Source organism: Ceratotherium simum, chromosome 14 (genome assembly GCF_057802395.1).
Source record: "Ceratotherium simum simum isolate JZ-2026a chromosome 14, ASM5780239v1, whole genome shotgun sequence".
NCBI classification, from domain to species: Eukaryota; Metazoa; Chordata; class Mammalia; order Perissodactyla; family Rhinocerotidae; genus Ceratotherium; species Ceratotherium simum.
This window is the reverse complement of record NC_141913.1, coordinates 38,833,629-38,860,809: the sequence shown is the minus strand read 5'-3', so window position 1 is coordinate 38,860,809 and position 27,181 is coordinate 38,833,629. Positions and strand designations below refer to the sequence as shown.

The window sequence follows — 27,181 nt, the reverse complement described above, 5'->3', positions numbered from 1 at the left end:
GGTGCGATCCAAAGGCACAGAGAAGGGGCCAAGCTTAGAACTGGAAACTCCTGACGTTGGTGACCCTGGGAGGAAAGAAAAGCCCGTTCCTGCATGTGCGTGCTGGTCAGATGAGACCACAGGAAGTGTCTTCACCCAGTGGACTCACAAAACCGGGGTGTCTCCTGTCTCCACTTGACTCGTCAACTCCCCAGCCTCTTTCTCTGCTTACCCTTGGGTACTGTGATTTGGGGACTCAGAGCACTTTTAAAATATCCAAGTCTCCTTGCAAGGGAGCCTAAGGGTTTATAATAACGAAAATATTCTTCAGCAGAGCAAAACAGAGAAGCGACTCCCTCCTCTTCTCCTTGAAAAACGTAGTTACCATTTCCTAGGAGTGCGTTGACCTAGGTCTTAAATAAAATGAGAGCTTGGAACTGGCAAGAAAAAAACTCAAGGACACTGCGAGAAGGGGAAGAATAGGTGCGGAGGCAGAGCACCTTCCGATCTCCAAACACAAGCAAATCCCAAGTTAGTAACTTGAGAAGAACCTGGCTGAAGATGATGCATTAAGTGCAGTGTCCACCTCTTCCAAGAAGAGGAAAAGTGGAAGCAAAATTTCCTCCTTCCCTAGGGTCTCTAAAACCTTTTTATTCTGGTGGTTGGGTGGGAGGCGGGTAGCAGGGCTGGCTTTTTTTTTCCCCTTCGTCTTCTGTGCCTAGTCAGGGTTTAATATTTATCAAGGCACCGTGCCCAGTCTCAACAAATGCTGAATAATCACACAATTGGTTCCCTCTCGGGCTGGTCCAGGGGCCTGCTCTGCCTTGAGCAAGATTGATGAGACAGGCGAAGCATAGTGAGGGAGCCGACCGCTGGTAGATGTTTAATTAATGCATTTGATATTTCTGTCTGCAAGTGTTGTGCTGGAACTGGCATCCTGGAAAACTCTGGGCTCCCCACCTGACAATATTCATTATCAAGCCACGTGGGTACACTGCCTTGGGCTGTGGGAGGCCAGGTCTCTCTGGGGGCAGGAATTCACCCTTGTGTCCACAGAGCCTGGGGCAGCCCCCCCACTCCAGCCATGTAAGTTAGCTGACACCATTCCTATAAGAGGTATCCGTTGTTGTGGCCTCTCCCCAGAGCAGTCCGCACCTGACCTTTAGTCTCTTCCTTTTAGCCTATGCGATGTGTGTGTTTTGTTCTTTTTTAAAGCTATCAGTGATCCCTATCCTGACTGGCTTGTGCAGCTATGCTGTTTTGTACAGCTCAGCTGTTCTGTGTCTTTGATGAAAGAGACATGGCTCCTAGAGCCAGCCTTGGCACAGAGGCAATGGCTCATTATCCAGAATCTGGTCAGAAGGTCTGAACCTGCTTGGTGGGGCCAGCGAGGCCTGGCTTGGTACAGGGTTGCAGGTGGGTGAGGAAGAGCAGCTCACAGCCAGATGCCTGGCTCTGAGCAAGGGTACTTGGCACTGGTGTGGGATGAAGAGCAGCCCCCAGGCCCAGAGCATTCCATCTGGCACGGTTGGAGTTGTGCATTGTATCGTGTCTTCTGTCACAGAACCACCAGTTGCTAGTTGGTTCCAATATAAAGGTTTGGGGTTTTTCCAAATAGTAGCAGAGAGATCTGACTGTGGGGTGGTGGGATTCTCACAATGGAATATTGCGAGTCTTTTCCCCAGAGAGGCAGAGCAGGACTTCTTGTGCCAACTAAGACTCGGAGCTGTGTTCTCCATGGCTTCAGGATTCGTGGCTCATAAGGTGGCTGATGGTTCTTAGAAAGAGGACCCCCACCCCATCTCTGTGGAAGGACACTGTCTCACTGCAGAAATCATGGAAGCTCATGGCCCTGCATTCATGCAACAGATATTTGTTGTGTGCCTGTATGTGTTAGATGCTGTTCTACTCAATGGGGCAAAAGTGAACAATTTTTAAAAATCTTGCTCATTCTTATGGAGCTTAAATATTTGGCGGTTATTGGAGAATGTACAGACAGGAATCAAATGCAAATTATCCATCACATGCCGTAAAAAAATTTAAAGCAGAGTAGAGGGGGTAGAGAGTGACCTGTGCGGTTTCATTTACCATGACCAGAGACAGAGGTGAGCTGTGAGGATTTCTAGGGAGCAGGTGACAAAGGTAACAGGCCCTGAGGGGAAGTAGGCTGGGCAGGTTTGAGGACCAGCAAGGAGGCCACTGGGCTGAGGTGGAGTTAGTGAGGAGGACAAGGGCAGGAGGATGGTGAGGTCAGAGAGGCGGTGGGGTCAGATCAGGAAGAATCTCCTGACCTTGAAGGCAACATTAACCACAAAACTTTCAGAATGATGAACCATTGTCTCAGGCAGTTGGTCCCTGTAGCACACACCAGTTTCCTCCTGCCCTCAACTCCTTCCTGTAGCTCTTGCTGTCAGAATCCATCATTTGAGGCCTGCTCTAGGCTATTGACATTACAGTTCTTCAGGTGTCAGCCTTCTGGACTGTCAGGGCACAGGGTGGCATAGTGGTCAAGAGCCTGGGCTTGGACCCGTACTGCTCAGGGCAAAGCCCAGCTGTACCCCTGCCAAGCTGGGTGACCTTTGGCAAGCTCTCTAACTGTTGTGGGCCTCAGTTTCCTTAAAAGCAAATGTTGATGGTACCATTAGCTTATTATTCCCCCAAGTAGCCTATAATTTCATGGAGGTCATGAGCTCTGCTGTAACCTACCTGGACTCCATCCTCACTCCTAGCCCCGTGTCCTGGCACAGCGGATGCTGAATAACAAAAGTAGCAGCCGTGATGCCGGGCCAGGGGTCTGGATTCTGCTGGCCTCTCCTCTGGGGATCTTCTTCAAACGATGGGTGGGCCAGACATTTCCCTTCCCTACAGCACTGAGAGAGTGCCCCACTCTCAGTTTCATTTCTCTAACTTGTATATGTGCCTAACGCAGGCATGTGTCCCAGGTGAGTTCAGATTCCGTTTCCGCACAGGCTTCTGTGCACTGTCTGTCTACTCTTCTTACTCTTCTCTGCTTAGGCCCGTTTCCCATTGACTAAATAACTTCCCATTTATATAGAGTATTCATGCTTTATTTCCCTTACTCTTAGAGAACAGGCAAGTAACCCTTCACAGGATTTTGCAGAATTAGAAGTGCTGTCCCTGCCAAGGGCCACGCCTGTAACTTTCTATTAGATGGTAGGTACAGCATCGAGGACAGCGATCACAGGACACAGCAGGGGGCAGATGAGCCCTTCCTGATAGGCATCATCCAATCCACTTGTCCTGTGGTTTTCTACTAGAAACCTTGCAATTGGCTCTTTTTACAGTGCAAATACCCAACTTGAAAAAATAAGTCAAGACAAAACAAAAATAAAAGCCTAGAGCTGCATTGTATCCCCAGAGATTAACTGGTCAAGGCAGTTCTGGAGCGTGGAGCTGGGGCATCTGTTTCATTCATCTTACACCAGGGACTAAATTAGCTGGATAGTAACAGGATTTAACCCAGTGTGTGTTCTGATGATCTGTCCCAAATAACCTTTTAGAAGTAAAACACTTCCAATAATATTGCCTGCAAGAGTTAAAAGACTCCTCCAAAAAATGGAGTTCCTGAGTGATGTTTAATGAGTCCCAAAATCTAGTGAAGGTGTTACTGATCATGCTGAGGGGAACACGCTGCCTGGTCTGTGTTATTAAGTATCTCGTACTGCAGGCACATCCCTGACAGCAAAAGGGAGGCTGTTTGGCTGCAGAAGTTTGTCACCTGCCACGTCTGCCAACGAACTCTCCACATGCTAGCTAGCTAGGAAGACTGGGGGGTGACTAGTACTCGGGGAAACCTCCAACAAAGAATTACCCAGCCCAAAATGTCAATAGTGCCAAGACTGAGAAACCCTGCTTTATGGAAATCTGCCACGGCCCTTACCAGTCTTCTTACTGTTATGTACTTGTCCTTCACCCCTGCTGGGCTGGACACTCGCTGAGGGCAGCTATCTTGAGCCTGGTTCATTTTGCATCCCCCAGCCCCTGGCAAGGCTGTTGGCACAGGGAAGCATGTCAGGAAGTGTCTGATGGATGAATGACAGCCTTGCCCTGTGTCACCCCATAGGCCAGAACTAGGCTTGGCAAGTGGGAGCCTTTGATGATAAATGGCATCACTGTTAGTGCTTTTTCTTCCAAATCTGCCCTCACCACCACACCAGGTTTAGCCTCTGTAGACACAAACCATCAGTTGCCTTAATTATAATAGACAATAAATTGTCAACAAAGAATAACAGTTGGGTATAGTTACATGCATATATCTTTTTGCCAGCCTTATCTCATTTGATATCCTGTGGGGAGGCAGAACATGTGTCTTTGCCTGACTGTCTATAAAGAGAGTCCCTGATCACGATGGGGCTTATAGGCTACTTGGCAGAGAAAGGATCTGCTGACTATAGATATGAGACCAGTGGCTCTTAACCTAGAGTAGTGTCGGAATGGCACACGCTTGTCAGGGCCTAATTCCTGTAACTCTCAGCAGCACAGCCACGGATAAACTGATGAGAGAAACTGAGTCTGTCTGAATTTAGAGGTTGGAAAGGACCCACAGTGTCTTGTAGCCAGGAAGGAACAGTTTCCTGGAAGGTAATTTTAAGCCACATTTTGAAGGAGATTTAAAACTCCTTAAAATCTGAAGGAGTTGGATCGTGTTATCGGTGGATTGACAAAGTGCTTGGAGCCTTTTTGCAAGCTCCAAGACAACCCGACAGGGTTGTGTATCTACATTTCTCTATGTGCAGCCTTAGAGAGCAAGCCACCTGCAGACTGCCAGCAGCTCCCCAGAGGAGCTGAGGCACTGAAATGGGAGTCACTGTCTTCTGAGTTCCTAAGGGGAGGACCTTGACCTTGCTCCTGTACCCCAGCCTTGTTGAAATTCTCTCTTGACCCTTTCTACGTGATGCTGAGGGTGGGGGTAGCAGTTCTCCTAACTCACCTCTTGGTGCCTTAAACTTAACTTTAAAGCCAGGAGAAAGGGAAGAAAGATGGCATTTAAACATAATCACTTGAAATTCAAACCTCACAAAGTCTTCTGCCCTTTAGCCAGAATCCCTGGGGCCTCTTTTCTTGGTTTTACTGCCAAAGGGGTAGAGCAGAGTTTGAAAGGTGTTTCTCTGATGGGAGTGTGGGTGGATCCTCAGGGATCTGTGTGATCATCTCTGCTCCTCGATCCCGTGCACCAATCTCCTAGGTAGCAATCCCAGTAGGTCACCATCTAGTCTCAGCTACCGTACACATGCTGGTTACTAAGTGTTGTGTTATTATACTGAAGGTTTCATTTTGAGGCTCTTTCTATACAAGTTGGGAAGAGTCCTCCCTGGATTAAATCATAAAATATACAAGAGATGGCCAGAACTGATTTCTTGAACCAGAGAGTAAGGTCGTTCATTGTGTCATTGAGCACAGTGTGTGGAGAAGCTCGTCAATCAGACCAAAAACTGGGAGGCTGTCTTGCTACTCATCTTTTGCCACACCTAGCACAGGGTACTGTGCTTTATAGATTGGCTTATTTGTGGAATTATTTTTTAGCAGCCTTATTGAATAAAATTCCTATACCCTAGTTGAGTGTTAATAGCAAGTCTCCTCCCCTTTCCCAGCATCTGGACTGCGCTGGTCCAGTAACACAGGCAAGGGCAAGTGGGATGAAGACTAGAGAGAATTCTTCATTGTGAGCTCCAGGCTTTCCTGAGACTCAGATTTGAGAGCTTGAAATTTACCAAGACAAGCAACCAAATGCCAGAAAGCCTGTTCTCGTTGTCAGTTCCTGAACATGGCATGTGAGCTCAGTATAGACTTTTCATAGGTACTGGAAAACCATAAACAATGGTGATCTCATGTATCTGGTTTTAATGGGATTTTTCTTTCAGTATCCAATTTTTCCCTTGAAATGAAAGCAGCTTTGGTTGATTCAATTTTCTTAAATAAAAAGAGCATTTCAACATAACTAGTTGACATTCAAACCTCACAAAAGGAGCCTTTCCTTTGTGCAGCTTCACAGGGGAAACATTTTTCTCTGTTGCTCTCTCTTTCAGCGAGTTGCAGACCTGGAGCAAGAAAATGCTCTCTTGAAAGATGAGAAAGAACAGCTTAACCAAATCCTGTGCCAATCTAAAGGTAAGTACCAGAGTGCTTGATTTTTCATTTTGAGTTTTAATTTCTTTTCCACACTGATTTTCCCCAAAGACTCTTTACCAAGCACGCGGTTAGTCAAGATGCTGCAGTGGGGAAAGGGCTTTAATAGAAGAGAGATGAAAAAGAAGAAGGGTGATCTTTAAGATCCTGCTGTGACATTTGGTTTCAAGAGTTTAATGTGGTGAGACACAAACATAGTGGAAGACATAATGCATGGGATTTGGAGTCAGGCAGACCTGCACTCAAAGAGTGACTCTACTATGTGGTACATTGTGGCTGCGAGCAAGTCCCTTAATGACTGTAGTCCTCAGTTTCTTCCTCTGCAAAATGGACATAAAGGAACAGATCTCAGAAGCGTGAAGCACTTAGGATGGTGCTTGACATGTAATAAGCACTGAGGAGCTGTCATTACTGGTGTTTTTAAATTTGTCTTGAGCGTCCATAGTACCTATCGTGGTTTCTTCTACCCAGTGGGTCATCTGTTAATGTTTGCTTAAGAGAGGGTCATGGGTCATATCCAGGTCACCTCTCTCAAGCACCCACTGACTCCTGGGCTGCAATCACCCCCATGTGCTGCTATATTGAAGAGGAGCAGTGGAGGTCCACAGACCCTAGTTCTCACCTGGCTTAGCGTGGCCTTAACAAATTGCTCCCTTTCTCCCATCCTCACGTTCCTCCCGTGTACCACGAGAGAATCCAGCCACCCAGGTGCACAGTCCCACCCAGCAGGAAATCTTGCTGAAAACTTTGTATTTTTAGTTTCCCTTTAAAAATTGTTTCTTTCCACTGATATGAATAGTAAGTTTTGGTGGGGGAAAAGCCCATCCATGTTACCTTTTTCCCTTCCTTCCTTCCCCCAACCTAACCTCTGGCTTTATCTCCTCAAATCTCCTTTACTCTCTCTGCACTCCAAGAACCTGAAAGATCAGGAATAGGAAAGAAACTCTAGAACAAAATCTAGGTTCATCCAGGAATGCCGCCCCCAGTTGCTGTGACAGTGGTCACAGGAGAGAGGCCGGCGCATTAACCGCAGGAGCTGTCATGTGTTTTGCCTGCTTCTCCTGCCACTTCCCCAAGAGCAGGTGGTCATTCCCCCTCTCTGAAGACTTAAGCCACAGTGACAGGCTTCCCTTTGCTCTGCAGTAGGTGAGGTAGCTGAATAAACTCTTCAAGTGTCCGTGTCAGGAGCTTGTCATGGGCAGCCTTTTAACGAGATTAATCAGAAGGCATGAGTCAGTACATGTAGAGGAGTCCATTCAGAAAGCAGAACTGCAGCTTAGCGTGCTTGCTTTCCAGATGAATTTGCCCAGAACTCTGTCAAGGAAAATCTCCTGATGAAGAAGGAGCTGGAGGAGGAGCGTTCCCGGTACCAGAATCTCGTGAAGGAATATTCGCGGTTGGAGCAGAGATATGACAACCTTCGGGACGAGATGACCATCATAAAGGCAAGGAGGGCAGTTCTGCTGTCCCACTGCGCTGGCCCCCGTCTGACTTCACAACCCTTGTTCTTGCACAGTGCCAGCCCCCTGCACTGCTGTCTGACTCACCGTGATGCTCAGTGGATCTGTGCTGTGTGAGCAGTTACTGTGTGAGCAGTGTTGCTTCCCGAAACCATCTGTTCTTGCCATTCATGCAGATAGTTATCACATAGAGAAGTAGCTGGGCTGGCTGATCATTCCCAAGGACAGCTCCTTTTCCAACTTTGGGGTCTTATAAGGATCTCAGTTAGGAGTTTAAGGAAAATTCCACCCAAGTGTCTGTGCTACCTTTCTTGTTTCCTGCTCTGGAAAGATCCCTGTGTTGAAACAATAATGATCTCAGCTTCATTAGTGTGTAATGCAGAGAGGCCCACAAGGGGCTGATCATTTCTCCTAATCTTTGGTGAAATGCAATATACATGGAAACATTTTCATATTTCAGGATTTGTCATTCTTTTCTACCCCATGTAAATATTCCCTCAGAAATGCATATTCAAACAAGATTGAGTAAGTTAATTGCATAGAAACCAGGAAGAGAAGCTGAATAGGACCATATATAGAAATCTAAAATTTTCCTACCAAGATCAGTTTTTACTCTGAAAGCCAAATCAGATGCAAGGGGGCAAAAAAGAGGTATTTTTACATGAACAGTGATAAACTCCATTTCTAACATTTATTTCTAAGGTGTTTATTTTCATAAAATTGGCGGAGTACAGGTTGAAATAGGGGGCCATTTGGGGCAAGTTTGCAACATTCTTTTTGAGAGGGAGGCTGTGGACAGGACTGTCTTGGTTCACTTTCAGGGCGAGACCAGGAGTTACGGGTTGTTTCCCCGGAGCCTTTTCGGAGACATTGGCCTGAGTGTTAAGGATGTGTATTTCCTTAAGAGACAAGGGAACTCAGTCCTTAGCCTGGAGCTGTGATCTCTTCTAACTGTCATTTTGTTGGTTAGCTAGATAGATGACTGTAAGAATTGTATGTGAAATATTTTGTGGTAATAGCTCTATTTAGCCATCATTCCAAGAAACAATGATATCTATTTTTATTGACAAACAAGGCAGAAGTCCAACTTTAGGACCTACCATTCTTTGAAAAGTAATACTTACTAATAATAGTTCATTATGAGTTTTTACGTTTTTCTCCTCGAACAGCAAACTCCAGGCCACAGGCGGAACCCATCAAATCAAAGCAGCTTAGAATCTGACTCCAATTACCCGTCCATCTCCACATCTGAGGTCGGAGACACAGAAGATGCCCTCCAACAGGTGGAGGTGAGTAAGGCAGGCTCTTGGCTGCTGTCTGTGCTCCAGAGGGAGTGTGTATTACCTGTGTGGAGCGCCCCCCAGAGATTTACTGTCTTGTGGGTGGTGACCAGAGTGCCCAGGGGCTCCTTCCTGACAGCAGGATCACTTGGACTGCAGTGGACTTATAGACAATACTCTGAATTTAACATTTACTGCACAACGCAATTCATTATTGTTCACTCTACCCACAATCCAGAAAGGAAGGAAGAAGGTAGAGCCCCGATTCCTCTTGCAAAACTGCGAACCTAGTGCAGAGAGGTGAAATGGCTGGCTAAAGAAGGAACAGCTAAGTCATTAAAATAGCTATATTTATCATCCCCGTTGAGTATCACAGTGCATTTAGTAATAGCAATAAAAACACAAGAAAATTTCCCTTCCTGACTTAGAAGCTAGATAAAACTCAAAACAATAACAAATATTTGCTGAGTGACTGTATCTTTGTCGGTAACAGCCTCTTAGAGTCACTAAATAATGTACCCCACTGTGGACTTCATGGTCTGTGTGTAAGTTTGTCGAAGACACACAGTTTTTCCTCTGGCATTTGTAAAGAAGAAAATCACAAACACATAAAACCTTATGAAGCAAGTGAAGACAGACGTGGAGGAGAGACGGCTAGAAAAACAAATGTGCTTTGAGCATGTCCTTGTGCCTGGCACTGCGGATGGGTCCTGGAGAAACAGCGGTGACCAAGCAGGAGAAGGTCCCTGCCCTCAGGGAGCTTGTCTGATGGAGAGTTAGACAATGATCAATTGATAGAAGAAGTTTGAAATATAATTGTAAGTACTGTTAAGTGCTATAAAGGAAAATAAAAGATGATGAGAGAGAGCAAGTGACAGAGTAAAAGGTGGAAGGATAGAAAAGGATGTCCTCAGGATAAAAGCCGGGCTATTGTACAGTTCGATGTGGTTGGCCACTAGCCGTATGCGTTTAGTAAGCATTTAATAAGCGCTAGCTTAAGGCCCTTGGTTTTGCCGCTGCAATCTCCTGAGTCTGGGTCCTGGAGGCTTCAGTTGGCCTGCACGCTAGACACACCACCCAGGTGTTTGTATATGTGACCATTTACATGCAGACATAAGGACTTCCCTCAGTGGATTTACATTCTTCAAGGAAGCAGAGACTGGTTCTTGGGATTGGCCAGAGCAGCGGGCACAGAGCACATTTAAAGCATTCATTAAATGCTGGCTGAACCAAATTATATTGTCACACATGTACATACATGTACTTAAAATATCCATGTGGATATGCTCGTGCATATGCCCTTGTTTGTACAAGCACACCCACACATGAAAGAACTCTGCAGGGCAAACCCAGGCATGAATCTGAAGGAAACATCATGGGAAACTGTTGCTGTAAGATCTGTTGGATAAATGGGTTCCATAGCAGGGCAAGTGTTGGTTCTGTTTCAAGGTGCAATCAAGTAGTGTTTGACAGCATGCTCACAGTGATTAGTAACTGCATTGATTCTTCATCAGTAAGCATTATATCCTGCATTTTATAATTTCTCTAGTGTGAAACTATTTTCCAGAAGTGAGCTCCTTTAACTTCCAAATAAAATGGTTGTCTTGATCCATTTGTTCTTGGAATATATCTTGGCCATCTGAAGTGGCTCACACAGGAAGAGGACAAATGGCTGAGACTCAGATGTTATCCAGACAGAAAATGAGCCTGGAATATCAACTTTAATATGAGAAGTGATAGTTGCTTGACACTGGCTTTGTATCTGAGGCGCGGGTTGATGTTTGGGAGAAGAGAGAAAACAGACAGCTGATGTAGAGGGAGGCAGTGAGGTGCTGTATTTTCCCTATTAAAACCTCCTCCTCCCTGCTGCCTGTCTTCCTCTGAAGGAGATCGGCCTGGAGAAGGCGGCCTTGGACATGACCGTCTTCCTGAAGCTGCAGAAGAGAGTGCGGGAGCTTGAGCAGGAGAGGAAGAAGCTGCAGGCGCAGCTGGAGAAGAGAGAGCAGCAGGACGGCAAGAAAGTCCAGGTGCGTGAAGGGGCTGCAAGCCTGCAGAGCAGTGCCCTTGTGGTGCTGGCATCAGAGAGAGAGCCAGCTCACTCCTACCAGGGCTCACGTGGCGGGTATGACCCCATGAGGTTGTGCTGGTGCTGGGTTTTAAAGAAGGGCTTCTGTCTTGTGTTGGCATCATATTGAGTCTTCTCTGCAAGTGCTCCACTCACCCCAACTGAACAGGAGTAAGCTTCCCAAGTGCCCCCAGGGCAAAGGATTTCCAGTGGTGAACCTAGCAGGGAGCCTGTGGCACTGTCACTCACTTGCAAAGAGGACCAGGATGTGTAATTCAAGTATAAATACAAGCAGAAGTCAAATTTTAGCAGAGAAGATCTATTGCCGTTTTGTACCTGGAATCTGGCGTGGACTTGAGTTGACCCCCATTGGGTCAGGGGCAGACCAAGTTTGCAGCCACACACCCTGCTATCCCATGACTGCACCCTGGCCTCAATCCAGATTATCATCAGTATCTTGGGTCTTGAAAGAATATTGTTTGAAACCTTAGTGTCCCCAGACGTATCACTCTATCTCGACCTATTGGGCACCTATGCTATGCTCAGCACTGTGCTAGTGCCAGGCTCATAGTAGGTCTTCAAAAAGTTTATTAAATGAGATAAAAATGTAAGAGAAATCCCCAGCCACCAAGGAATTTATAATCTAGTTCAGGAGGACCAGATGTAACACAGGTGAAAAATAAAAAATAACATTGGTAGTGCTCAAATAAATGCAAAGTAGGGTACAAACAGATTGGTGCTGTAGGACTAGAGAGAACCACTGAGGTTAGCAGTGATAAGAAGATAAAAGCCACTTGTTTCTTGGAAGGTGTAACGACCACTTCTAATGGGATACAAGGCTAATTCTGATGTGAGACATAGCCTTAGCTGACCTCCTAGTGGGTTTGTCAAAGGCCTTGGGTCTGTTCTCAGGCGTGAATTGCCTGTTGTGGGGTTCAACCCCCTCCCCACACCCTCAGCCCTACCCTTGCTCCCACCTCTGCACACTGTCTCCTTTTGTAACACCTGACTTTTCTCTCCAATCAAATGTGATACAGACTTTGATTGGTATTGCTAGTAAATTCTTGTTTTTTTCTCATGAGCAGTAAGTGGGGAGATAAATCTTGCTGATAGATTTGAATGTCTCAGGTGGATTAGATTTAGAATGGAGTGTGAAAGGGTTAGATTTATAAATGACTCATTCAATTAGAAGAGAAGCTGCCCTGACAGGCAAGTGTAAATCAAATATATGAAAAGCTGCCTAGACGGTGTCTGACAATGCCCAACATGAAAGTTCCTGGCGTACCCAGCTGCCCCTAAAGATTCACTATCCAGTATCCCTACCACAGAAATGCCAAATAATTTTGAAACCTTGACTTTAGGACTTCTGTTTATCTCGATTCCAAATAAAAAAGGGCATCTTTTTCCTTAAAAAATAATCACTTAGCAAGAGTTAGAACTGTAGGCTTGGCCCATAGCCCTGTAATGTGGATTGAGGGTCTGTTTAAGGAGAATGACCTGTTTCCAACAGAGTTTAGTAAGAAAGGCAGGAGTGGGGCAGGGCAGAGTATGGAATCCCTCTGTAGAACCCTGAAACCGAGGTTTCAGAGGTCGTGTTCTTGGATCTGCCCTTAGTCTCAAGAGGAATCCTGAGCCACCTGGGTCTTTATTCTGGAGAGAGATGGCCCAGGGTCTCGGCTCTAGAGAGAGGCCAGGGTCTGAGTGAGGAATGATAGGGAAGTCTGTAGGATGTACCATCAGGGAGGGAGTGAGTGAGCTGCTGTGAGGAAGGGGTGTCTGTGATAGCCAGCCAGGCTATCAGTGTACTTGACTTCCCATCCATTCAGCTCCCTTTCCCCGGGCCTGGCAAAGTCACCTTGGCCACCTAGATGATTCCAGTGGTCTGCCCACTTAGAAACATGACTGCCAGTGCATCTTAGTACTCACAGCAACTCAAATTTGAGTAGGTGATCTCTGTTTTCCAAGAAGCTAATACACTCAACAATTATCTGTGGTCATGTGGCAAATCCATGCTGCATAGAATGCAAGTACAGGCCTCTCACTGGGGCAGCAGGTTAAGAGCTGACCCTGAACAGTCACATTCCTGTACCACTGGTGATGGTGGGAAGAAAGCAGAGACTGGTACCTTGGAGAGTTGTTTTCCCAGGTTTCAGGGCTTGAAGCAATGCAGTAAAAGTAGAAATCCTTGATCTAGAAGGGGCGGCAGGAGATGCTCAGATCCCGTCCCAGTCTCCAATCCAGGAGGACATCCAATCCATCCACAGCTGGTGGTGGCCTTACCTTGGACTTAAGGTTGCTAGCATTGTAGATAATCTAATTCAGCACTGTCAGGTTTTAGCTTCAAAAAACCTTCTTATTCAGGGACTGTTACCCATTACTTGAAATCACCCCAAGCAGTTAACCATTTATGAAAGTACTTCTACCCCTTCTCATTCAAGTCCAATAGCTACCAAATAATTATAGGAGTCACTGGCTCAGCTGAATCCTAATGGGCTAGTATTCCAGTTGTTGCCATCCACATCTACTATCTTTGAAGTCTGAGCATTGTAGGGGGCCGGCTGTCATATACCTATTATAGAGACATAGAAGAAGCAGGCTTCTCCCCAAGGTGCTTAGGATGATTTAGTTGGGAAAACAGAATACACATGCGCGCACACACACATCCCAAAAAACCTAAGAGTAGCTCATTAACCTTATTAATAAGCACATAATTAATCATATATTAATTAACCTCCTTAATAAGTACATAAGTCTTACAGTGCTAGTTTCCTAGGGCTGCTAAAACAAAGTATCACACACTGGATGGCTTAAAATAACAGACATTTATTCTTTCATAGTTCTGAAGGCCAGAAGTCAAAAAGAAGGTGTCAGCAGGGCCATGCTCTCTTTAAGGCTTTGGGGAGAATTTGTTCCATGCCTCTCTCTGAGCTTCTGGTGTTGCTGGCAATCCTTGGCAGTCTTTGGCTTGCAGCTACATAACTCCAGTCTCTGCCTCCATCTTCACATGGCCATCTTCTTCCCTGTGTGTGTCTTCTCCTCTTCTTGTAAGGACACCGGTCATGTTGGCTTAGGGCCCATCCTAATGACCTCATCTTGACTTGATTACATCTGTAAATACCCTATTTCCAAATTAGGTTACATTCACAGGGATCAGGGGTTAGGACTTCAGTGTATCTTTTTGGGGGACATAATTCAAACCGTATTCATGTGGTTATACATATTCAACCTGCAGTTGCCTATGAGAACCATGTGAATAAAGTTACAGAAGGGGTGAGGGTGGGCAGGAGGATGATGTGTATGGAGAGCTTCACGGTGGCCTGAAGTAGTGAGCTGCATTTTGGAGGTGGCAAGGAAGTGGACATTTGGAGGGTGGGAGTACATGTACTTGTGCAAGGGCAAAACAAGCAAGTTTTGACCATGCGTGGAAATACTTCTGTGGAGTAGCTGCCTGGTGGTCCATGTTCACCTCTCTGTCTCTGTCCATGTAGGAGGACCAACCAAAGAATGACATGGATGTGGACCAGGATGCAGATCTAGCCTACAATAGCCTGAAGGTAAGACTCTTGGAAGACAGGCTTCCTTGAACCCTCACCCTGTGGAGGACGGAAGATGAAGCTGGGCAGCAAATCCTGCCCTAAGCTTTGGTCTGCTAATAAATGGAGCCATAAGCACAATTTCCCCTTCCTACACTTTAGTTTCTTCATCTTTGAAATGAAGGAAAATTTGTATTTATTACAAGGGACTACAATATATGCAAATAGGAAACTGTTCACTCTGTTCCCACTTCTGACACAAAATGTATGGGTTTTCCGCACCAAGCAATTCTCCAGTTCTCTGCCTACACCAACTGAGTGTTGTATGATTTAATTCAATTCTGGCACTAATTACTCATGTTACCGCACAAAAATGGGGTTCTCTCGCCCATTGCACGTAAACAAGCCGGTTAATTACAGCATCAGCTTCTGGGAAAAGAAATCAGCTTTATTCTGCGAGATCAATCTGCAAGGAGACAGGGGGCCTTCAGATCTGTCTCCCTGATTCAGGATTTGGGGCAAAATTTAAGAGGTCAGGGAGAACAGGCTGGCACACAGAAATGCTGACGGGACAGCTTTTGATTGGTGGGCTTCAAGCATGTTTGATGAGGTTCTCAACATTTATGACAGGGTTCTAAACATTTATGATGAGGTTCTAAACTTTTATGATAGGGTTCTAAGCATTTATGAGGTTCTAAACTTTTACGATAGGGTTCTAAACATTTATGATGAGATGAGGAAGGAATTTTAACACTTGGTCTTCCTGAATGAGGGACCCCTCGCTTCTGATAAGTGTCTGACTTTTAAGTTCCTGTCGTGTCTTGGTTTTTTGGTTCCAGGTCACTTCAGGTCAAGATTTCTTCTGTGCATGCTCTGGCTACATGACATTGCAAAGTTTCTGAAAGGCAATTCTTAATCACTTTGTTGATAAGATGGGGTCAGTTGAACTGGTCCTGGAGGGCCCACAGTTACAGAAGCACATAGTTTGGGTACTGGGCTCAAGGCTTACGTGTGCTATCTATGAGAGTGAGATTGGGTGGAAGGGTCCTGAGGCTGGTCACACCTGGCAGAGCATTATCCAAGGAGGCCTGAAGTGGTGTGGCGGGGCTGACAAATGGGACTCCTGGACCAGACGTCAGCAGTCCTGGGCTGTAGTCCCAGCTCAGCCTCTGTACTCACTGTGAGCCTTCTCCACTCCCTTCTCAGCTTCCTCATTCAGAAAATAAAGAGATTATACCCAATGGTTCCCTATTTCTATGCTCCTGTGGCTCTGTAATAAACGTGCAGCCAGTGCCCACTCATCCACATTTTTGGGTTTTCTTTGGGAAATTTTGAATCCCATATATTTCAGGGCCCTATTATCAATTTGTGATTATCAGACTTTAAATTATCTGACTTCATCTCAAACACAAATATTTTATCCAGAAAATTTAAAATACATTCCAAAATTGAGTTTCATTGGTATTTTTGATTCTATACAGATAATTTTTCTTCCACTGGCATTGATGGTCAGTGGCTTTCTATATGACCAAAACAATAAAAGACTGTTTTGGGTATATTCTCCAAAACATTAGTCCATGTGATGCTCCTTGGAAAAAAAGGGCAGCTGTCTAGATAAATAAGTTTAGGAAATCCTGCCTTCCATATCTTCTCTTGGAAAGTCACAAAGTACATGAATGTATAAGGTTCTAGGAAGTCCTGTGTTAAAAGCATGTTCTTTAAAATTAACCTGGCATTTCCAGAAGGATGGGTTTCATTGGCCAAATATGCTTAGAAATTCAAACACTACTGAATCATTTCTGGGAACACTACGGTAGAGGCGTCGTGTCAGATGCTTCACACCAACAACTTGGGGTTATGGGTTCAAATCCAGGCCCCAGCTTTGGCTGCTTGCTGATGCCAGCCAGAACTTTTGCCTTGTATTTCATCATTAAGATGGGAAGGTTGCTCTCAGCTTCCCAGGAGGACAGGCAGGTTGGTTAAGGAAGCTGGAGGAGGAGGCCCACACGGGGAGAGTGCTCTGGATCTAGGGAGTAATGGAGTCTATCACTCCGGCTGTCTTCCAGAGGCAAGAGCTGGAGTCGGAGAACAAGAAGCTGAAGAATGACCTGAATGAGCTGAGGAAAGCCATGGCCGACCAAGCCACACAGAGCAACTCCACCCACATTTCCCCAGACAGCTACAGCCTCCTGCTGAACCAGCTCAAGCTGGCGAATGAGGAGCTTGAGGTTCGCAAGGAGGAGGTGCTCATCCTGAGGACCCAGATCGTCAGTGCTGACCAGCGGCGACTTGCTGGCAAGAGCACGGTAACAAGATGGTGGCCGTGGTTGGGCTGGTTGGGGGGTGACATATAGGCAATAGATTTGGTTTTTTTATTACATGTCTTTACCTGTGCGGCTCTTAAACCTAAAAAGCAGAGTCTTTTGGTCTAGGATCTCTAAAGCCAGAGCAAGATACTTGTTGCCCTCTCAGCATGACCTTTCATGGGAGACTTTGCTGGAAGTTTCTAGAATCTTCTGAAGTTACTTAGTATGGACATGTTCAAAAATAACAAGGCACAGAATTAGAACAGCCACTGTCTGAGCATCCCCCTTGGCCTGGTTTTTCACTCATGCCTTGCCCCTTGCTACTTATTTTGTTTCTGAGGTGGAGAAAGTCTTTCCTCACTCGTAGTCCTCCCACGGTGGCAAGTCCAACTTAGCATTTGTTCCTAATGTTTTCACCTTCTGGGACAGATTGTGGAGCAGGAGGGAGGGGACAGAGGCCACCTGGATCATTCTGGGCTCTAAGAGGCTGGGTCACTTCTGGGCATGGGCCCTGGGGCAGCATGGGAGTAGGGGTAAGTAGGCAGTAATGAGTGTGGAGGATTCAAAACTGAGACAGATTTTAGTCACATCCTCTGGATTTGGGGTGCTTTCTCCTCTGGGGACACTGTCCTTGCATCTTCCCCCCACCGCTCCACACTCAGTGCCTTTCACAGCCAGACCTTGTCATTCTGTGTCTCTTCCAATGTGACCTTTTAAAGTCACATTCCTGCCTGGGTTCAACTACTGTTAGGTGAGGTCGTCCTGGGCTTTTGTCTTTTCCCAAAGGCTTGTTTTTATACCTCTGTCTATACATAGTCATTTCATGGCAATTGTTTGTATAACCAGAGTTCTTTATTTTTTAATCTGGGACTTTCTAGGAACCAAACATTAATGCCAGGACAAGTTGGCCTAACAGTGAAAAGCACGTAGATCAGGAAGATGCCATCGAGGCCTATCACGGGGTCTGCCAGACAAACAGGTAAGTCCCACCTTGTGGTATCTGTCCCTGGAGGAGGCGCTGGCAGAGGGGCCCGGCCCAACCTCATCTGTGAAGGCCGCTCACAGGCACTGACCGTGAGCTCAGCCTCGGGGTATTACTCACTATAGGAGATACAAGATTAGGAGCAGACTCAGTGAGTCCCATGCCCTTAGGAAGCCCACTGTTAGCTTCACAAGACTCCAGTAACACACCTGTAGCATCCAGAACCCAGATCCTCTGAAGAGCATTCGGAAAGGGAGCTTCCCTGGGAGGTTTGACAGGAAGCAGGGGAAGGCTGGCTGAGAGTGGCTTTTCTCGTTGAGAGGGAAGCCCATGCCAAGTGAGCCCAGCCCGTCAGTAGGAGGGGGCCTGCTCCAGCTGTTTGCTGCAGTGCCATCTCTACTCAACCCGACTAGGGGGCGTTACACCATGGTGGGCCCCCCTCCCTATCCCTTAAAAGAGGCAGAACCCAAGCTAGGCTCTATAGAGGTTGATGGGAGAATTTGACCACTACCATATTGGTTAAAATGAGATTGTCCTGGATTTTAGTTAACCACCCACCTCTGGTCCCTCCTCAAGGATGAGCTAACCCAGGGTTAAGGCTAAAGAGTGACTGTCTGAGGGAGGCAACAGGGCCCCAGGATGTAGGACAGAACAGAGACGCCGAGGTGATATGGCAGAGCACTCGAGAATGTGGACTCTGGAGTCCATTCACTGCCAGCTGTTTAGTAACGGCTTCATAACCGCTCAGTGCCTCAGTGTCCTCATCTGTGAACTGGGACAATCATAGCAGCGTACCTCCTATGGTGAGTGAGAGGATCAGGTGAATTAGTTTGTGTAACGCACTTAGAACAGTGCTTGCATGTGATAAGCACCCAGTAAATGTTAGTGTTGTTATTGCCATTATTATTATCTCTGCCTCCTTGTGCCTCTGTGGGCAGTTGTGGAAACAGAGCTGGCCTTTTCCCTGGCTACCTTTCTCTCTTACCTCAACTAATTGAATGTTGAGCCATCACTAAGCATTTGTTCAAAATTGCTGAAAACAGTAAGCACTTCCAGAAAATGTCAGTAGGTGGCACCAGGAGTATGCCACGAAGTTGGCAAGAAAGTCACAGAATCAGTGAAGATTTTCTAGTGCTCTGATCTCCCGATCTTCTCATTCAGCCCCTCTTTCTGCAGAGACGAAACTGAGACCCAGAAGGGTTGAGCTGCCCAGGCACACAGCTGGCCTGTAACTGTGTCAAGGTAGAATCCAGAAGGCCTGGCTCCCAGTGGGGCTGCTTCCAGCCCACGCTGTAGGTAATCAGAAGGTGAAGGTATTAAGCAGCGCCCAGCGGGGAGGTAAATTTATTTCAGGAGAGATGTAATTCTTTTTGCTAAAGGAGGGAGAGAAGGAAATGAAGGTGAATCTCAGTGCTAAAACTCGAGTCAAGATTTAGTCACTTTAAATTATCCTAGGTGGAGATAAGAAATGAGATGAATAAGGAAAAAGAGCACAGGTGATATTTAAAATTTGAAAAAGAGAGAAAAAGGTGTGCGTGAGTGTGCATATCTTTCTGATCTTCAGAACCATCTCTGTTATCAGCTCCCATTGTCTTCATCCACATGTTGTCAGGGAACCAGTCCCAAGTAGAGGTTTTCCCAGGGGCTGCTTAATACCCTGGATCTGTCTTCCTCTGCAGCAATAATAATGCTGGTGATAAGATAGAAGAAAAGCTATTTTTATTTTAAAATAATTCCATTCTCAGCAAGCCCAGGGTACAAGAGGGAACTAATAGCCTGTGAAACCGGGTTAAGCACAGAAAGGAGCCGCTGCCTGTGGTGGGGAAGCCGGAAGAACCGATTTCCTAGTGCCTGCCACATGTGGTAGTGACACGTGTGGGTTTGTGTCTCTTCCAATTTGGTGAATCCAGCAGTGAGGGAGGAAGCAGGGGGAGAGAGCAGGCAGGCCGGGCAGGGGGATGTGGGACTATGATTCCTGGAGGCCAGCTGGCAATGAGGGCATCCTGTTATGACACGGGCTGCCCCAGTGACAAACATGCTTTGGAGACAGGGTTGCTTTTCCTCTCCTACTGTTTTTCTGTAATGGAGAGTGTTCTGGTTTCAATATAAATTATATTATGCATGGGTAATTTGGAGGTAAGGTTGGGAAATCTGTCCTCTCCCTAGAAAAATTTACATTCATACACTGAATTTTGCTTAGATTTCTGAAGGGAATCTACACACACACACACACACACACACACACACACACACACACACACCATGCCCAATCAAGGGAATCTACACACACACACACACACACACACACACACACCACACCATGCCCAATCACAGCCTCTGAAAGGGTCCCCAGGTTCAGAACTTGTTTTCACTTGCTAACTTTTAAGAGTTTATAGATCTTTGCAGCTGCGTCTTTTCCTTTGGGAGCCAGTGTTGAGAACCTGCTCTGGGAATAGCCACAAGAATATGTAGAGCCCTTCTGCTTCCAAAAAGCTGGCTCATTTTCACATCTTGGGAACTAGGAGAAACCAGCATCACTGTCACCATTTATATATGGCAAAACTAAAGTAAAGAGAGGGCGGTCCGTGCCCCAGAGATAGGCTGCTGCAGGCAGAGCTGGGTGTCTGGAGAGTCTCTTGTCTTCTCAGGGCTGTCTGAAGCTGTCTGTCAAGGCATACCGGGAGAGGGATGGGGAGGTGCGTTAGGAGAGCAGGGGTCCCTGCTGCTATCAGGCTGGCCTGACTTCTAGCACACACTCAAGGTCGCAGAGCTAGGTAGAGGCAGGAGTGTGGCCATGGCTCAGGTCTGGCTCCGAAAACAGTGCTCCTTTGGCCACTGGCAATTTCCATCCAAGCCTTTCCGAGTCTATAGAACTCCAAAGTGAGACTTAGGGTGCATTACTGGACATTACCTCGGGTCCCAGGAAACCTCCTTGCAGCCCCTCTCCACCCAGCAGATCCCAGCAGACAACAGGAGGCCCTCCGCACAGAGAGTAGCTTTGCTGTTGCCACCTGGGCTTGGGCGGGTAAACCTGGGGTCGTTACTCACCCCTAGTGGGCCTGCCCAGGTCAGCGGAGACCGCATTTAACCAGGAAGGGTGTGTGCAGCCACGTTAGGAGGGGCTTGGGGTTTACGGCTCACTTGGCCTTGAGCCCTAGCTGCTGCAGGATGTCTGCGGGGAATGACAAGGAAGAGGAAGAGCCTGATTCTGCTCAGCTCCTCTCACACGTGTCCTCTCTTTAACTGCTCGTGGCTTTCTTCTAGGAGGTGATAATTCCCCTTGTGTTTCCCAAAATTCTGTTGGTCCTGAGCCATCAGCACAGTTTCTGTCTGCTGGAATTCAGTGGCATAACCGTGTGTATCCACAAACAATTCAGCCTCGTGTGGCCAGGCCTGTGGGTTCAGACGCTTCTCTCTCATTCGTGATGCTGGGGCTGCCGCCTCCCATTTCTCCAAGATCCCAGGGAATCTCTTGGGCAGTTGCGTAGAAAGTCCAGGTGTGAACTAAAGAAATAAGAACATCCATGGAGCACAAATGGTTTTTTTAGAAACGGGAAACTGACCACCTCCGAGCTGGCAGTAACCTTGCCAGTTTCTGTCCACAGGGAGGCAGGTCCGTAAGCTGGGGCAGAGGGGTGTTTGTTGGGTCCTAGTTTTCACGGTCTCCACAGAGAGAAAGTGAGTATTAGCCTAGGCCTTTTCTGGTGCATGACCTTTACAGCTAATGAGACTGTATAACTAAAGATCTAGAAGAAACCTTGCAAGTAATTCAGCCAAGTGCGTTCACTTTACACATGAGGAAATGGGCCCAGGGCGTGTGGGTGACGGGAGGCCAGGCTTTCAGCTGTTTCCTCAACTCTGTCTTGCTGCCTCCTGCCGTCGGGGACTCTTCTTGCTGCTTATTCTTGTGTGTCTGTGGCCTCTTTGGGAACGGGGCTCAGCACAGTGGCGTATACACAGGAGGTTCTCCATGAATATTTGTTGATTTATTAATTGACATCAAGTACTTAACATTATAGAAAAAATTCCTGAGAGCTGAGTCATTTGGGGTCTTCCTTCTCATACCACCAAGTGGCACGCCCTCCCCGGCCTTCGCCCCTTTGTGGTGTGTGTGGACAGGGAGGGAGAAGCTCCTGTGCAAATCTGGGAACAAAGGACAGACCTGGAGTTGGTGGACTGGTTTTTAATTTACTCACGTGCCTGACTTCCTGAGCACTGTGGGCTGACTGGGCTGCCCGGTTCTCTACTTTTATCTTTGTGCATCATGCCTGGCATGTTATAGAATTAAGAATTCTGAGTGTGTCCCTCTGAGGCTGGTGATGTGGGGATTAATGCTGACTCCTCACTGTTTAGCTCGGCAACATGCGTGCACCCCCCCGGAGAGGGAGTGGGAGCATCTGCCCTCCCAGGAACTACAGGAGTGTGGTGACCCTGTGAGAGAGACCCGGCAGCCCCTCCTCAGGGTCTGGAGGGCCAGCCAGTGTGGGACAGGAGAAGAGCTTTAGACCAAGGTCAGGAGACCACCTGGGTTCTAGCCCAGGTGTCAGTGTCAGGCAAGTGATCTCCATCTTGGTGTCTCTCCACATATGGAAAATGACATGGTTGGAGTAAAGGGTCGCACATGCCCTCTCAGCACCAGATGCACTCACCTCTGCGCCCTCCCGAGAACTTCCACGGCATTGTGCCTGGAAGTCCTCCCAGTGAGCCGCACCTTCGGGTTAAAGCAGTAGCTAGTAGAAGGCCCTAAGTAAATGTAAGTGTTAGCACCTTTAAGTTCTCAGCTCACCCTGACACCGCCCGGGTCGCTGTGGGGTTTGCTAGGATGCGTGGAACACACAGGACAGCCAAGTGCTAAGCACGGGAGGGGACAGCAAAAAGTCTACATCCAAAGGCGGTCTCTGGGGAGGCCAAGCCTGGGTGAGGCTCTGGGCCTTTGAGGAGCCAGAGTCCTGAACGGGAGAGGTCCCCAGGATGAGCTTGTTGGCAGTAATCCCCTGCTGCCCCACTGGAGGGAGAACACACTGTGACAGTAAGGGGCAGACTCAGGGACAGAAGCCATAATATAGTAGCCCTGGAAGTACACTCACGGCTATCACCCCCTTCCCTCCTTTCCTGCAGACTTTTCAGAGTAGGGCCTGGTGTTGACGTGACCAGCTGTGCCCAAGAAGCAGCCCGTGTGAGCCTGGCAGGGTCTGAGGCTCTTCTTCGTGAGGCTGAGCTGGGGGCAGTACAGTGACTGACTGTGGCCAAAACCACTCCTGGGATGATTGTTTCCCCCCTTGGAGTTTGCAAGGGGTTACTGGTCCTGCTCGCAAGCAATGTGGATGCGGCTCCTGCTCCATGATTCCTGCCAGGAAAGCTGGGCTCCAACCAGCAGGAGGAGGTTTCCCAGGAGCAGAGCCCACCAGGAACAGGGAGGGAGGGGCACAATCCTGCAGGGACAGCAGGGCTCTGCCCGCTGCCCTCCACCCAGTCCTGCTGGCCTCTGAGTGTCTCTTGTGTGCCCAGGGCTGTGTGAGGTGGGGAATTGGGGGAGGGGCATGTGACACGCACTTGATCCCCAAGACCCGCCCTGCTGGCACTGGGCGGACACTGGGCAAATGGAGAGGGCAAAAGAACTTGCAAGGAGGAGGCATCTGGCCTCCTGCTTTCCCGGTTGAGTAAACAGGAGTAGTGCACACCAGTCCCAAGGAGAAAGTTCAGTTCTCATCCTGCTTGTCACAAAGTTTTTATTGGCTGTTTCCTTATGCAAGACTCTGCAGCAAGGGCTGGAGTTGAGACGAGTTAATACTTTCATGCCCTTAAGAAGCAACAGAGGGCCGGCCCGGTGGCTTAGCGGTTAAGTTCACGCGCTCCGCTGCTGGCGACCCGGGTTCGGATCCCAGGCGCGCACCGACGCACCGCTTCTCCGGCCATGCTGAGGCCGCGTCCCACATACAGCAACTAGAAGGATGTGCAGCTATGACATCCAACTATCTGCTGGGGCTTTGGGGGAAAAAATAAATACATAAAATCTTTAAAAAAAAAAAGCAACAGAAAGGAGAAACGCATTGAAAAGTGGGCAAAATATGTAGTCTCCTTCCTTGTCCTCCCCTCCAAGTTCCGTCCCTGCTGCTGGGGTGTGAGGGATACAGCATCCTGGGAGGCCGCGGTCCCCTCACCGCCCCCCTCCCCCCCGCCCCTTAGTGAATGCCTGCGCAGCCTCTGCAGCTTCCCCCAAGCACGCTTGCTCTCCTCCCTGCCCCGTTTGCATCTCTCCTGATTCTCCCTTTTCTTTTCCGAATCAGCATCATTCTGGGAGAGGGAAGGACGGTGTGTGGGAGCATGTGAGTGCCTCTGCCAGCCCATGGGCGGCTGTTTACAGAGTTACCCAGACAAGTGCATCCCTTTGCTCTCTCTCCAGCAGCGTGTGTTCTGGCCTGGGATGAGCAGTGAGTCCTACATGAGAGTCCATGAACCCCCTTCCAAGACAGTAGCTGGGAGCTGGGAGACAGGGGAGAGGGTGTTTGCAGGTGCCCAAGTGCTGGTGACAGGAGAGAAAGGAGGGAAGCTGGGAGTTCTGGAGCCGTCCCCTTTTCGTTTCCAAACCTTGGCTGGAATCGCTTTACCTTCCTGGGTGCTCTGCTTGCCTGTCGTTATCCCCTACACTGGTTGCCCTGTTTTTTTTATCCTTTATTTCTAGCAAGACTGAGGATTGGGGATATTTGAATGAAGATGGAGAACTCGGCTTGGCCTACCAAGGCCTAAAGCAAGTTGCCAGGTCAAATATATGCCTTTCTTCCTGTGTCTGCTGTGTCTGTTCTGCCTGCTCATGTCTACGCTTAATTGTTTTTCAGCTGGCGTGGATGCAAAGGCCCTGGGCACAATTCACGGGGGGATGTGGGGGGTAGCCCTCAGGTCGCCCATCTGGCACTTTGTGTCCAGGCTGTGTGGATGAGGTCGGGGGAAGCTGCTGGTTTGAGTCAAGGTAATACCACTTGAGGGCTCAATGGAACCTTAGAAACCTCCTGGTCCAGCTCACCCTATTGGGGAAGGGGCAGACAAGGGGCGAGTTAACATGGCAGCAGGCACACAGCTGTTGAAAACAAGGCTGAGAAGGATGTTTAATTCTAGGGACTCCTGAGTCTGTGCTGCCTCCATGCTACGTGTTGACCATCTAAACTCAGCAGGGTCAGCCGGGAGCGTTGCTGGATGTGTGCTACCGGCTGTGCTCCAAGCAAGGGCTCCTGGGAGTCTGCCCCTCATCATGCCTATCACAGTGACAGCCTGGAGCTAACACAGCTGATGAGCCCGTGGTCAGTGTGCTGCATGTGTCAAGTCTGACCCTTACCACACACTCATGGAGTGAGGACACTGCAGCTTGCAGGGTTTAAGGAACTGCTTAAGCGGAAGATCCAGAATTTGAACCTGATTCCGGTTGATACAAGAGTCTGAATCCATAACCCATTGGCCTTCAACAGTTTAGCAAGGGAGGTTAGACGTGCACAGAAATAGCACATGATGGTCACGTCACACGTTTGTTGTCAGTAAGTGGCTTCTCAGGGCAGTGGCATAGCTTGGTGCATTTGAGACTCCCAACAATAGATGGGCGGTGGTCTTCAGGCTTGTTTCCCAGAAGAGGAACCTGAGGCTCAGTGAGGTGGAGTGAGGGCCGTGCCCAGCCCACTCGGCCCGGTGGGGACAGAGCTGGAACGGGAACCTGGCGCCCTCACACACTGTCGCCAAAGTTCTGCCTGCTGATGACATAGTAGAGGTCCCATTACAGCAACAAGAGCATCTCGTCTTGGAAAAAGAAAGTCCAGGTCAGCTGCTTCTCAAGGCAGTGTGTCTCCTGGCTCTGGGGTCAAATGTGGCCCCACCACCTGTGAGCAAGGTGACATCTGTCTCCATTTCCTCACTGGTAGACTGTGGATCAGAACAGGACCTGCCTCCTCAGGTCATTATAAGGAGTAGTTAACACAGGTAAAGCACTTTGCATGTGCCCGACATGTAGTGAGCACGGAACCACCATTAGGTGCTACTTGCATTATTACAATGGCTATTATTCAGTACGATCAGATTCCTATCCCACCTAGAAGTTTGTTTTATTGGAGGAGGGCACCCACGTGTGAAACCAGGTAATTCCTCATGGCTCTCTATCTGCAGATAGGATGTGGTTTAATACAGAAGCAAATGAATGCATTAATAAAACAAAGCACAGGCCTATGCATCAGGAGATGTGGCTTCTAGAACCAGCACTGCCACTGGCTGTGGCCTCAAACCTCTCTCGGCCTTAGTTTTCTCACCTGCAAGATGAAGTGGCTAGTCTGACACTTGGGCAGGGGTCCTTGGACCATGTGCAGGACCCTAGACCAAGTCACCAACTACAGTCTACATGGAGAATAAGAAGGACGTGAGCTTCAAGTCACAGAACAAATCAGAGACTAATCCTTGGGGCTGAGTCCCTAGAACGCAAATGTTGCTATTCTGTCTCTCATGAAATTTGTAGCTTACTGGTGATTACTTTTAGTGTATTGTTATCTAAATATTGTATGTCCTGTAAACTGCTAACTTAATTACCAAATTATTCTCCACAACCCTCACATTCTTATTGCTTTCCCTTGGCAATGCTGCCAGTGGTGAGTGGGTGAATCAATCATTCCTCCAGCATTTCTTCATCTATTTGTGTAACTTTGTTGAGAAGCCACTGGGAGCCGAGCATCACACCCGGTGCTGCTGTGGAAAACATGGTTGCTTCCATCTGGGAGTTTGCAGTGTAGACTTGATCCTCTCTCTCTTGCTCCCTTGTAGATTCGCTCCCTCCTCTCTTGTGGCAATTATCACCTCCCAGAATGTTAGCAGACCTGCAAAACCCTGGTGGCTCTTCACCTCCCTGCCTTCAGAGCAGCCAGGGGCTCTAACAGCTGTCTCCTGGACACCTGCAGGTTCTTAACCCTGTGCCCAGCTCTAGTCACAATCTTTATGTGCATCCCAGGAAGAGACTGGGCTGCATTTTCCCTGCATGGACCATTTCAGGAAGCTTTTGATGGTACCTTTCATCCAGCGCCTCCTACATTCCTTTCATATGTTTTACTGAATCAAAGTTTGTTCAAGTAATGAAGTCCAAGAAGCTATAGTCACATTTGTATTTAACTTCCCAAAGAGGAGGCTGCTTAGGAACCTTCACTAATTCCTTGCCTTCCATTGTGATGGAACAGGAGCTCTCCCAGGATTGCCCAGGTAACTTGTAGAGTCCAAGAGTCTTCTGAGACTTCTCCCCAGCCTTCTCCAGATCTTGTCTAGGTCTCTGTGCTTCCTGTCATGGCCCAGTTGATCTTAAACCTTCCCTCAGATCATTTGTAAATAGTCTTAGTTTCTGTTTTGACTGGGGAAAAAAATTGTAAGGCCAGAAATAAGATGGGGGTAAAGGTGAGATAAATGAAAAGGAAG

The 27,181-nt window shown here is 47.8% G+C and overlaps 1 protein-coding gene across 2 annotated transcripts in view; it reads left to right on the top strand.

Moving 5' to 3' along the window:
- Positions 1-27,181, top strand: part of MYO5B (myosin VB) — a 344,347-nt gene that overhangs the window by 290,151 nt on the left and 27,015 nt on the right. For both annotated transcript variants that reach the window (XM_087439196.1, XM_014781411.2), the window contains 7 exons: positions 6,027-6,108; positions 7,423-7,571; positions 8,756-8,875; positions 10,753-10,893; positions 14,420-14,485; positions 16,531-16,770; positions 17,649-17,749. In XM_087439196.1, coding sequence (XP_087295322.1) covers positions 6,027-6,108; positions 7,423-7,571; positions 8,756-8,875; positions 10,753-10,893; positions 14,420-14,485; positions 16,531-16,770; positions 17,649-17,749 — 899 coding nt within the window. The remainder of the gene's footprint in view (positions 1-6,026; positions 6,109-7,422; positions 7,572-8,755; positions 8,876-10,752; positions 10,894-14,419; positions 14,486-16,530; positions 16,771-17,648; positions 17,750-27,181) is intronic.